Source organism: Protomyctophum parallelum (assembly GCF_964188405.1).
Source record: "Protomyctophum parallelum genome assembly, chromosome: 13".
NCBI classification, from domain to species: Eukaryota; Metazoa; Chordata; class Actinopteri; order Myctophiformes; family Myctophidae; genus Protomyctophum; species Protomyctophum parallelum.
Window position 1 is genome coordinate 33,118,291 of NC_139708.1, and position 13,195 is coordinate 33,131,485.

At 43.9% G+C, this 13,195-nt stretch overlaps 1 protein-coding gene across 1 annotated transcript in view; it reads left to right on the forward strand.

Moving 5' to 3' along the window:
- rtbdn (retbindin) overlaps window positions 1–12,965 on the forward strand; it is a 14,171-nt gene extending 1,206 nt beyond the window's left edge. The window contains exons 2-6 of the mRNA XM_083779956.1: window positions 243–422; window positions 569–668; window positions 1,083–1,211; window positions 2,318–2,414; window positions 11,453–12,965. Coding sequence (XP_083636082.1) covers window positions 263–422; window positions 569–668; window positions 1,083–1,211; window positions 2,318–2,414; window positions 11,453–11,827 — 861 coding nt within the window. The 5' untranslated portion in view covers window positions 243–262 and the 3' untranslated portion in view covers window positions 11,828–12,965. The remainder of the gene's footprint in view (window positions 1–242; window positions 423–568; window positions 669–1,082; window positions 1,212–2,317; window positions 2,415–11,452) is intronic.
- Window positions 12,966–13,195: the final 230 nt, after the last annotated feature.

A 13,195-nucleotide genomic window follows, 5' to 3' on the forward strand; every position in this document is an offset into this window, starting at 1 on the left:
TACAGTTAGTTGAAGACAATGTGATTTATAGAACAAGGTGTGACACGTCACACAATCCCGCATGTCTGACTGAATGATATAACCAGTTGTTGCAATGGCAACCTGCCTACACTAACTCAGGTATAGAGACTACAGACTAGACTTCATCTGCCTATAGCAACGATAGCTTGATGTGTGCCAAACACACATCTCACCTGTTTGTCGCTGTCCATGGTGCTGAAACTCAGCTAACTTTTTCATAGGCCTGTTGCTGGTTGGAGAAATGGGTATCAACTCACACTCACTGCTATTGGTTTGTGCTTACTTGGTGACTGCACTGATTGGTCGCATCTGCTCGGAGGGGGTGTGTCTTCAAGACGGCAAACACAAGGCCACACCTAGCCCAGAGCCATACCTGAAAGATTGCACCCTATATGCTGATAGTGAGTGACTGTCTTATTATATCATATATACTTTTATCAAATATCTATGATTTTAAGTTGCTATGCCCCATGAGGTGTGCTATAGGATGACAGTTCTTCTACAAGCTTTTTAATTTCAAACATATTTCCATGTTCCGACTCCCTAGATGCTTGTTGCACTGAAGATGACATCAAGGACATCTCTCGTGTTCCCAATGGCAACAATAAGAATGCTGCCTGGGACAAATGTGGGAATCTCAGCCCTGCGTAAGTTACTGAAACCTGCCTCAACAGGGTCTTCGTGCTTTGATGTTACAGTACTGCACTTTCTTATAAGCTGGGGCTGTCCGGGGAAACGGCTCAATAAATGTCTGAGTACAGAATGTGAAGCAGGGCCTATAGCCTACCCTGGATAGAATATGTAAAAAAAAAGGCTCATGTTTGTATCTTTTAACCACTGAAGCCCTATTTTATACCTCATTGTACAATGGCGTTGCACTCCAAAACTGAAATGTGTTGGGAGGTTGTACATCTTTTTTGTCCTTTTTTGCCTTTAATGACATGCACAAAACAGGGACACCAGGTTAAAAGTGGTTTAGCGTGCATCACTCTCTCTGTCCTCTTAACTAACCCACCATATTTCTCTCTCTCTCTCTCTCGTTACCTCCACTCCGTTCATAGCTGCGAGGGCTTCCTGACGCGTGTGTCCTGTTTCTACCGCTGTTCCCCTGACGCGGCCCGCTGGCCACACCCCCAGCGGCGATCCTACATCCAGGCGGTGCCTCTTTGTCACAGCTTCTGCCGTGACTGGTGAGCCGACAGATTGCGATCAGGGACCTCCGGGTCATGATCAGCACATGTCCCTGTTGTTTGTATCTGTCCCCATCTCTTTTTATATCCCAGTGGACACCTCAACCTGTTGTTAGTGTAATGTAACCCTAACATGATGCTAGGGTACACCTAACCTGATGGTAACCAGGTTGCTTGTGGTGCCATTATAGCAGTGGAAAAATTAAATAAAATTAAATAAACCGCATGTGGCATATAATATAATGGCATGTAATCTTTCTGAAACTCCCAAGATGGAACACTGCAAGTGAAATGTTTGTGACTAAAAATGTAACCACCTTTCATGCTGTATTGAGGAATTTTATGTTTAGAATAGATTCATGTGTAGACTGAAGGAGTCAAAGAATGTGTTAATTGTGTCCTCAATTAACATCACAGAGTGATACAAAGTTTTCCTCTTGCTTTTGGAAACACTGGAGGCAATGGTTATATGTTTTTAATTGATCTGGGGGGGCCGTATGGAGTGAATATAGTCTGGTACGTAGGCTATCTCTCTGTTTTATTGTTTGTTTAATGTTTTGTATATGGACCTAATATTGTGTCTGCAATAAAGTTTAGAGTCGCCCAAACCTAATTTTAGGGGTACTCTAGCCTCGGTACCAGGCTTTCATTTTTGTTGGTGCAAAAATTGAAAGCCTGGAGGAACGCATTGGCCGCTCTGTTCTAAAAGTGGGAGTCAACCCTTCCGGGTGGGCGTCGCTCCAAATGATGTGACGTAGCGCTGCACTAGGGGGGAGAAGAGGGTCCGGGGGTGACGGACAGATCGATGAGATCCAATAAGGGCGTGCGCAAACACGTTAGCTCAGGCTAGGGGTACTCTAGCTTTATCCCTAACATTGTGCATAGGCCTATACATTATACTGTGCAGTATGCATTGTATTCAGACCTACAGTATGTAATTCCTATGTATCACAGTACCTCAAATTACACATTAACAACTTAGTATACAGTATACAGGAGTATATCTTTGGAGGAGAAATACAGTTGAGCATTGCAACATTACAAAAGGCATAATCGTTTAAAAGATAGTACTGGATTACTCACTTTGTATTGACCCTTTTCTCCAGGTTTGAGGCCTGCAGGGTGGACTTGACATGTGCACGTAAATGGGCCACAGACCCCAGGGGCCAGAACTGCACTGGGATGTGCATTCAGTATCAGCAGGTAAGAGGTGACAATGACACATGTATACTTTTCTACAGTCAGCTGCTTGGTTACATGTGTACAATCTCTGAGTCTGAAATGGATGAAGTGACAATGAGGATTTTACCGTTTACGAATCAGGCCCAGCCCCCCTGTTAAAATGTACTATATGAATCACAATAAAGCAACAAGAATGCAATTATATAATTGTTCTCTTGTACCGCTTCTGCCTTAATTGAAAATGTGTTATTTCAGAACTGTAGCCTGAAACAAAACAAAACACGTGAACAGACGTCTACTGACCTAAATACTTGTTACGCATGCAAATTTCCCAGTCTAAGATTTAGCCAAAGCATATCCACTTCAGCCAAAAACATACTTTGGTTTTGGCTCGATCAACAATGCATCACTTGTCCTGTGGACAGACAGAGGCTGTTGACTGACCTCAAAACTCAAGGTTATTCATACCCAGACCCAGACTGTGGGCCAGACGCTGAGCTGCAGTGGGTAGTGGAGTGGGGGTAGTTGGTGTAGTGGGTGCAGTGGTGTGCAGGGTGTAGCTGGTGAGGGGGTTTGGCTGTCATAAAACGACTAGGTCATGCTTCAGTGGCCAGAGGCTGGCTGGCTGATATGGATAGAGGCAGAGAGACAGGACTGGTGCACACACGCACATGTGTGCACACACGTACACGCACAGACATAAAGCAGCACTGCATGTACAAGCAAGCACGCACAGCATTGTACGCACCAGATATACCTACACATTCATATGGGTTTACTGGTTGATCTCAGATGATGATTAGAAACTAAATTAGAAAATAGGAGAGTATAGATTCAGAGAGGCATCTGAGAAAACAGGTAATTTCTCAATGTGTGTGTACACATACACACCTTGGTGAAGTATTTAAGCCTGTCCTTGCTCAAATTGTACATTAAATGTGTCTAAATGTAGATCAGAACAGATTTCGATTTGTATTAGGATACTATAGGAGTATAGGAGGCTTCACTTCTAGGAGCTTCTAGGAGCTTTCATTCTCCAGACTGTATGATAAAATTTGCTAGACATAAAATTGCTAGAGGCAACAGTCTGGCGACACAAGACTAATACAGTGGACAGGCTATGGTCTTCAGTATGTTTTTATGTAAACAGACCAGACCTACTGTCGCATCACATTACATGTGCAGTGCATGCCCACAGACTCAAACCAGTGGCAGTGTGGCACCAACAATTACGATATTTAAGAGCTGCCCCTAATTTCCCCACTAAATGTACCAGGTGAGGCTTTCTGTTGGGCTCCTGTCTCTTTCAGCAGGGCCAAGCTCCATGTAACTCCCCAATTACTGTGGTGCAATAATTTATCTAACTAACTAATCGATTGAAAAAGTTCTGCATTGATTCAGTGCAATCCTAATAGGGAATAGAGCACCGAAGTCTGACGTCACTTTCAGTAGAGGGCGTCAGTCCCCAGGTTCATGTATTTGTTTAGTTGCATTGAAATCCCCATTGAGGCGATTTTAGATCGCCTCATATAACAACTGTGTTTGAAAAATAAACATGTCACCCCGGCCGCTTCACTCATATGGATATGAAGAATCAACTGACTGAGAGAAAACGCTAATGTTACTGCTGCTGAATTAGTTCGATTTTCGCTAGAAGCAGACTGTATCATATATGAGTGACTGACTGTTGCAAACGATACAGAGACACCTCCCTGACAATAACGCAGAGACAGCTTGTTTATTTTTGGACCACAACGCTTATAGTAGACGATATTAAGATCACCCCATGTTATTCTCCATAGAGAAATTACTTCCGCGAACCAGGGGAATCGTCGGGATGAGCGAGTTACGTCAGGACTTCGGTGCTCTATAGGGCATAGGGGCCATTAAATAAAAAATCACACCAGTGTGAACCAAGTGGTGCAACTCCCGTCTATTGGTTCTCTGTATCGTTCCAATTTGTATCGTTCCAATTTCTTCTCTGTATCGTTCCAATTTCTTCTCTGTATCGTTTGCGTCCAGCAGGTGGCAGCCATGTCACATACTTCTCTCGTTCCAATTTGCACACCACTCGTGCTCACACAGGTACACAGGTACATCACAAACAGGTACACAGCTACACGGACATTGCATGCTGGATGTAGAAGTGGTTGCACCACTTAAAAATATCTCTCAGCTGAACCGTGAATAGGGGCCTTGCCTGATCGAGACTTCAAGAAAGGCTGAGAACAAAAAAGGGGCATGATGAGTCCCTAACAGCCAGTCCACTTAGATGCAGTGGTGTAAAAAGTACCCACATTTGTTTTACTGGTGTAAAAGTATCAATACTGCAATGTAGAAAGTACAAGTAAAAGTCTGGAGTTCAAAATGTATTTGAGTAAAATACAAAAGTATTGGCATCAATATGCACTTAAAGTAGAAAATGTAGAAAGTACTCAGTATGCAGAATGCAGTATGCAGAATGTCCAATTTCAAGTTTCCAAATGTATGCAAATCTTTTGAAAATAGCAGATCTACAAGCTCACAATGAATCGTGGTTGACTACAAAGTAACAATAACTAAAGTTTTCAAATAATTGTAGTGGAATAAAATTACAATATTTGGATCAGAGATGTAGTGGAGTAGAAGGAAAAGTATTGGAAATAGGAAATACTCCAATAAAGTACAAATACCTCAAAATTGTACAGCACTTGAGTAAATGCACTTTCCATCACTGCTTAGATGCAGCCCAATAAAGTGTAAGAATGGACATGGTAGGGTCTGTCTTTACACTATGAGTAAAATTAACACTCAGAGTTTGTCATGTACCAATGGCTCCTTCCCCTAGAGACAGTTTTGGATTTCAGAGTGGTAATGCTTGACTTGGTGTCTTCCTCTGAGACGGCAGAAAATTAGGAACTCGGGTGCATTCGCAGCATCTGCAACGGTAAATTGAGCTGACAGCAATGTGTGTGTGTGACTGCATATGTGTGTGTTGTGGGTGTGTGTGTGTGGGTGTAATGCACAGGGAAGCTTAAATCGCAGGCATGCACAAAACTTATTCACGCCTCGCTGTGCAGGTGTCCATTTATGTGTGTACAACATATACAAATATGTTCTCCTTAGTAGATGGCTGACTGGTTGATTACATGGCCATGACTGTAGACACTTTGCATAGAAATTCAGTATAAAACTAATGCATTCACACCAGTGTGGACACAGATATACTGTAGATACGCAAGCGCACATGCACATGCAGTCACACACGCAGTCACGCAGTCACGCACGCACACACACACACACACACACACACACACACACACACACACACACACACACACACACACACACACACACACACACACACACACACACACACACACAGCATGCTGAGTGCTGACAGGTGTTCACATTAGTCAGTAACCACTAACATCTATAAGAACTGACGTGATTCTGCAATAAACGTCTGACACACACCACTGTGTTGTTATGCCTCTGTGAACCAGATTCAAACCGCCATTATAGAAAACATCACTCCACCATTAACATAAACAGAAATATCGTATGGTTACTTTGTAACCTTTGTTCTCTGAGTGAAGAAAGAGACTATCTCTCCACCCAACATATTTCATATGTACTCGTGAGGTGGGGACATTCCCCATACATATGAAATATGTTGGGTGGAGAGATAGTCTCGATACGATAGAGAACAACATATTTCCGTGGTAAGGGAGACGCTAATCTGTTTGCAGCCACAAGGCCACTATAGCAATAGGCTGCAAGATAGTTCTTACATTACTAATGTAGTAGGCCTACCCAGACAATCATTAATTCATTGTCTGGTTAATTGAAGTAGAATCTCGGAGCGTGGTCTCTGTTAGGTAGACTATTCTAATTCTACTGTGTTTTGTCATATATTAAAACCAAGGTTCATGTTTTAGGTTGTTATTAGAGAAGGTGAAAGATGAGTGTTAAACTTTTCTCATTTGCTCCATTCTTTTGTTATAACGACTTTGGCTATTTTTGACAGGGGGGCGGGGGCATTCGAACATGGGGCTAAATATCTACTTATCGTCTTTTTGACAAAATTTTACGGCGATTTCGTTATTATTATTTACAATAGTCCTAATACACACATGAAATTACATCTGGCCACAAAAGATCAGTCTAGTAGGACTACAGTAAATAATAATAAATAAATCGCCGTAACAAGCCACTTGCCCCCGCCCCCTGTCAAAAATAGCTAAAATCCTTAAAACGAAAGAAAGCAACAAATTAAACAAAATTTACGCTCATCTTTTACTTTCTCTAATAACAACCTAAAACATGAACCTTCGTTGGAGAAAAAAAAAAGTTGTCCTTTAACTTATTAAACCTTGTCATACTTGATAACATAAGCATTCTAAATGGGTCCCAGAGGCATTTGCATAGCTATTAGCTGCAGTTATAGCTCTTCTTTTCGCAGATAAGTAAGCCTGGGACCGAGTCTATGCAGCTATAGTCAAGTCTACCAACCAACACCAACGGGTATGGCTACTGCAATCTACAGCCATGTCTTTCTCGCGTTGTGTCTCGTCCTTTTAATGAAGGATAAACCCTACGCGTCGCTCGAATGCCAAATGGGCCTTGCCGGCGTGCCAGCCAGCGCAAGTGCAGGGGAGTCGAGGGGACCGCATCGGAGATAGGCTAACCAGCCCACCAGTGCCATGTACATGAGGCTGGTTTAGGCAGCACATTCATATAATTGACACTGCCCAGCCACAGCAGCGACTCGCGAGGCAATCTAAATAGATTGTCATAAACGCGCATGGTCACGGTTTAGAGACAGACAGGAGGGAGGAGATGCACCTAAAACAGCAGCGTGTGTGCGTGCCTATTTAATTGTTATTTAATTAATATGGTTCACAGGTTTTCGTTCACTAATATATTTTGTTGTATATTAAATGAATGAAGACTTTAATAATGTAGGCTACAACAGTAGCCTACAACTAACAACACACAGCAGGCGCGTAGCGTGGATCAAATGATTGATGGCATCCCCGGCCATTAGGTGTGAAGTGTGGACGGTTTGGGGGACCATTTAAAACAAAGGCGGCTTGCATGCTGTAGTTTACTAACCAGAAAGGCAAGCGAGGTGAGAGGAGAAACAGACAGGGTAAGCCTTTCTTTAATTCATGCAGGTGTTCGTTCTTTATATATTTAAGATACAATAACACACCAGTTGGGCTTGCAAGTTGCGTGTGCGTGCGCCTGTGTGTGTGTATGAGAGGGGGGTGAGGCGTCAGAGGCGGGCAGCAAGAGGAAACTTTTTTATTTGCTTTTTCCATTGTGTAACTAGGTTACACAATGGAATGGCGTTGTTTGGTCATACTGCAGAACGTTCATGTCGCAAAAACGAGGGCGAGGCTTGATTTCATAGGGCGTGCCAGATAGATTTCAGCCGTCACATTTATTAACGTCAGAACGAAATTAAGGAAGGATCAGCTGTTTGCATTCACTTTCTAAATGCCGTGGCGACGTGGGTGTACTACGAAACCTGCACTCGAATCTGTGGCAGATTTTACACTCGATTGATAAATGAGGGCCTAGATTGGGGCAAGATCAAGTCAAACCAACACTAGTCAGATCTGGCCCAGAATATCACTTGATTTCAACCAACATAAATTCTGCCCACTAAAATGGACGTCCAGAGATAGTCAGATCGAGACCAGATCAACTTAAGTCATATCATAACTACTCAGATCTGGCCCAGAATAAGCTATATTATTTCAAATGGTGAAGACGTCCTGGAAATGACATAAAGATCATCCCCATATGAGCTGTGATCTGGCCCAATCCTGAACGCCCTGAACGTCACCAGAGGACGTCATCATGACGTCATCATGACGTCATTTGGCTTGCTGGGTTGTGAATATCAGCAGTTGACAGGAAATAAACTTGGACACAAGCTGTTCCCTAGCAACGCAATTGCACTGACAAGGTCTATGGCTGTTGTTGAATATTATCTCGTATATGCTGCTGAATCACACCTTTTTCCCCTTATTACTATCAGATTGTTATCGGAGGTATCAGTGTACACTACAGAATATAGCACCTTAAATACAATAACTGCCTTCCAGCTATGAAATGGAATACTTTCCTGACTTAATATGAAACACCACAACGGTTTGGATTTGCATGCTACTATTCTTCATTCTTATTGCCAAAACATAAACATGCTTCTACAAAAGTAAATGTGAGGACAAAGGCTTTACTAATAAAATACCATGGCCCACATCACTCGTTTTCTTAGTGCCTTAATAGAGGGTATGCGCATGCATAAAGTGAGTTGCAAATCGAATGGCAAAGTGAGTTTGACGTTGTTTAACATTGTTTAATGCAATCAGATAGGACTTTTCTGTTTGGATGTATGGGCTGCCACGGACAAAAACTAGTTTTTTGCCACTCAGTAGGCGTTCCCACATCGTTCGCCACTTCGTATGATGATGATGTCACACGCATACCCTACATTCTTGTTCTGGAATGTCTTGTTCTGGGGTGTCTGCTAAATGCCCAAATTGTAAATTGACCTCCATAGCACAAAACCTTAGCCAGTGAAATGAAAACAACTAATTTCCCTTTCTACCAGGAGCAGCAGGTGGTGGCTAAGACATTGGACACACACGGAAAATAAAAGTCAAATTATTTGTAAAGACATATACATAAACATAACTTTGCACACACGCACGCACAGACGCACGCACGCACGCACGCACACACACACACGCACGCACGCACGCACGCACGTACACGCACACACACACACACACAGGGAATCTATGCTTTTTTATCACAGCTTATCGCATGTTTTAAATTGGATGTCATGGAGCTTGACATTTGGGACAATGCCATTGATTGGAGATAGTGCAGGACAAAATAGAATAGAATAGAATGGGATGAGATAACATAGCATTAAATTGGATAGGAAAGGATAGAGTATAGCCCTGGGAAATTTCACCCTCTCACTTATTTGATCACACCCTCGCTGCCTAAGCTACTTGAGCTTGTAGTGAATTAGCTTTGGCAGCTAACCATGCCTGCCAGGGGAATAGTGTGTTTGTGCATCTGTCTTTGTCATGCGTGCGTGTGTGAAACCTGAGTGTCAGTCGGATGGTGTGTATCTGGCAGAGTGCATCACTCTTTATCTTCCTCGTCCTTTTAACATGACCTATAATGCTGCTGTTTTTAAGGCCCCCAAGTGACACAGTCTTAATCCTTCAAAGAGACAGGATGAAACATGGGGGGAAGGGGACAGGGGTATAAAGGGAAATGAGGAGCATAAGTAAGATGAAAATGGAGCAACAGAGAAGAGAAAGTGAGGGGTGTAGAGGGGACAGAAGTGGGTAAATTGGATGAAGAAGCCTGCAAGGGTGTCAGCATGGAATAGGACAGAAATGTAGGTGAATTGGTGACACTTTCCTAATGAGTGCTTATGAGTCACTTTCCGGGGGAGAGGATGGGAGCTCATTTTAAGCACTGGGAATCATATAGCCTTTATCACTGCCACTTTACTAATGAGCTTTCTCAACCATTTCTAATAATGTATGCACGGATTCTACAGCAAGGCCTTGCTTAGCCTAAAGCCGTGGTGAATGGGGATGTTTCGCTTGCGCTAAGCAATATCTCCCCTTAATCCGCGAACATTTCCGATTAGAGAAAATTGTAATTTGCCATGCTACAGGAACCAGAAACAGAAATAAGGCTTTCCCCCCCTTTTTTACTAGCGGTGAGGCTATGTCGGTCGGTTCGTTGGTCCATCCATTTGTTAGTCCATCCACATTTTATTTCCAATCGACATAACTTTAGAATTACTGGTTGGATTATTTGAGCACTTTCATGAGTATGGCCCCTACTGATTTTGGTGACTTTTCCTCTAGAGCCGTCATTTGGCCAGAATTTCCACATGCCGTCATTTTACTACCAAACAACATAATATCTCAACTACTACTGGATAGCCATGGAATTTGTGCTGCCCAGATAATGGCCAATACTGATTTAGTTGACCCAATGGCCTCTATGAGCCCCTAATGGGCTCTATGCATACACCCATTTTGGAAAGAACTTAGGCCTCTTCCCTACTTCCGTCACAGGTGTTACCGATCATACTAATGAAGGCTGTTCCATTCTGGTTAAACAGAGTCAGGATGCTGTTATTGTGCATGTTTGCTCACTGGAAACACTCTGCTACACCAGTAGTGGTTCTCAAAGTGTCCAAATGGTCCCATACAGGGTGTACAAATGGAACACTCTCAGCTGTCAGTGTTATGGGGGTCCTTGAAAACCCACTGTACACTAAATGGAACAGAGCCTTAATTAGTATCATCGGTAACACCAAGGAAGTAGGGAAGTGGCCTGGAAGTAGGAAGAGTGATTCTGTGTGCATAGAGCCCATTGCCCTTTTGATCTCTTTAATTCTACCATCAGTCTTAGTGATGGAGTCTGTGGACCGTACATAGTCGCCATTGTGTTTATAATGAAAATGGCTCTTGAGGGAACCTGTTCAAAGAACGTATATCAGCCCGTCTGTCCCGAGAATCTGGGAGGGAATCAGACATAAAGGCAGATAGGCATCATCGGCACAGACTCTTACACCAGCACGGATACTACAGATGTTATCTCCCAGATACCAGCTCATCAAGGTCATGTCCGCCGAGGGCCTCTAATAGTTCTGTGGGAGACGCGGCATGGTAAAGCAGAGCGGGAAACAAAGGAGGGTGGCAGCGGCATGCTGCCAGGTGCTTACCCTGCCCCCACCTCCATCTGACTCGTAACACCTGGCAGCAAGAGGGTGTTTATTTTCAAGGCCGGTTCTGGTCACGTTTTTGTGAAAATCAATAGTTCCAATTTCGCTAAGTGGCTTCGGGCCAGGTCAGGCAGCCTTGGTTTTAAAAACGCCACAAATAAGTGTGATCCAAGAGGACTATGCAGGAGCGTGCATGGTCGGTCATGTGGGTATATTTCACCTGTGTGTGTGTGTGTGTGTGTGTGTGTGTGTGTGTGTGTGTGTGTGCCTGCCTATGCATGTGCGCGTGCGTGTGTAGATATACCAGCACGGCAGGGACCTGTGCGAGAGCCTGTGGGGGGACGCGTTCACGGCCGTGGAGGACGAGGCCGAGGAGCGGTCCGGCGAAGAAGGGCCGGACGGCGTCCGACCCTGCGGCTGCCTGACCCTCAGCCCGTCGGACAAGGACGTGATGGCCGCCCTCCGGGCCCAGGAGGAGGACCCCGAGGAACTGGACACCACCAAGAGCGGCCTGCCGCAGTACCGCGCCCCCTGCCTGCTGACCAAGCTGCCCCGGGCCGCCGCCACACTGCCCCCGCAGGCCAGGAGGAGCGGCGGGCGACACAGCAACTCTGTGCTGCGCAAGCGCTCCATCGTGGTGGAGGACGTGGAGGGCAGCGGCAGCGGCTTGTAGAGAGCCTCGGGAGAGAGAGGAACACCATGGGAAGGTTCATGAGTGACGCTGTCTGGTTGTTGATTGAGAATTGAAGACCACCACCCACCACCCCCACCCCCACCGCCACCTCTGATAATATGTAACACTGGGACTATAGGATTATTACCTCAATCTCAAGCAAATCTCCTTGTTTTATAATAAGATTCAATTTCTTTAGAGCACGGTGAGAAGATTATCTTCAGACTGTTCTTTTGATCATAGGCAGTTATTTGGCGAAGTATGAATATCACCCAGGATATAAACCAAATGGTCTAACATTTGTTAGGAGATGCACATAAAGCCATGACAGACTTTATATTCTAAAGTTTAAAGGTAGATGATGCTAGACACACGTACAGCTAACTATAAGTTCACACTGTCAGATGTTCACACAGTGTTAGTGTACTATACTGTAGGCCTAGTGGTTGGGCTTCACTGACTTAGATGATTTCATGTTGTAGTTGTCAATCACATATGAATGTTCTTTCAGTATACAAGGTCCCCAGAACCTTACACATCATTAAAAATGCTTCACCACACATTGACCGTGTAAGGTCTATGACAGTAACTAACTACACATTTGAACAATTGAAGTCTTCTTGTCCTTTTAACCATCTTTTAAGGCAATTTAAATCTGCATGTTAATCAGTTGTCAAAATGCGTTTGCAGATCTCAGTGTTGTGATAGTGTCTACTGTACTGTACATGTCATGGTATTTGATGGCGGAGAAGGGCATACTGTTATGTAGAGCGTAACTTAAGTAAGAATCCTTCCCCGGTTTCGCTGATTCTGTGTGATAACAGCCTCGCAGAGGCGTACTTCTTAATGGAAGGATATTTTGGATTTCAAGATTTCAAGTCGAACCACAGTGGTATACTGTATAGCGGCAACATTAAGGTTTGAGAATGCATCACCGATGTACTGTCGACTGGAGTGGCAGGTTTCATTTTATTTTATTTTTCATAATGATGTAAAGCAAGGCTAGAGCCACATGTGGTTAGATGTAAATGTTTTGTCGGGAGAAGATAAAATAAAGGGATTATGATTGTCTGGTTCATGGCCAACTTCCTTCTTCTGCTTATCCTTTTCTCAATAAAGACACGATTTCTAAATGTCACCCCAGCCCTGTCTCCTTCCTTCCCTCAGCACTTTACCTTGGAGCTATTTATTTCTTTACCTTATGAAAGCCTTCTCATTATGAGCATATCAGCAGTACAGCATCAGCGTCTAAAGGTCTGCACTGCCTACTTCTCACAGTAGCACATAATGGCAGAATCTATCACTCCTTTCCTCCCCGTCCGCCGCTCTCTGCTGCTCTTCACGCTGTACACAATTCAGGGCCACGTT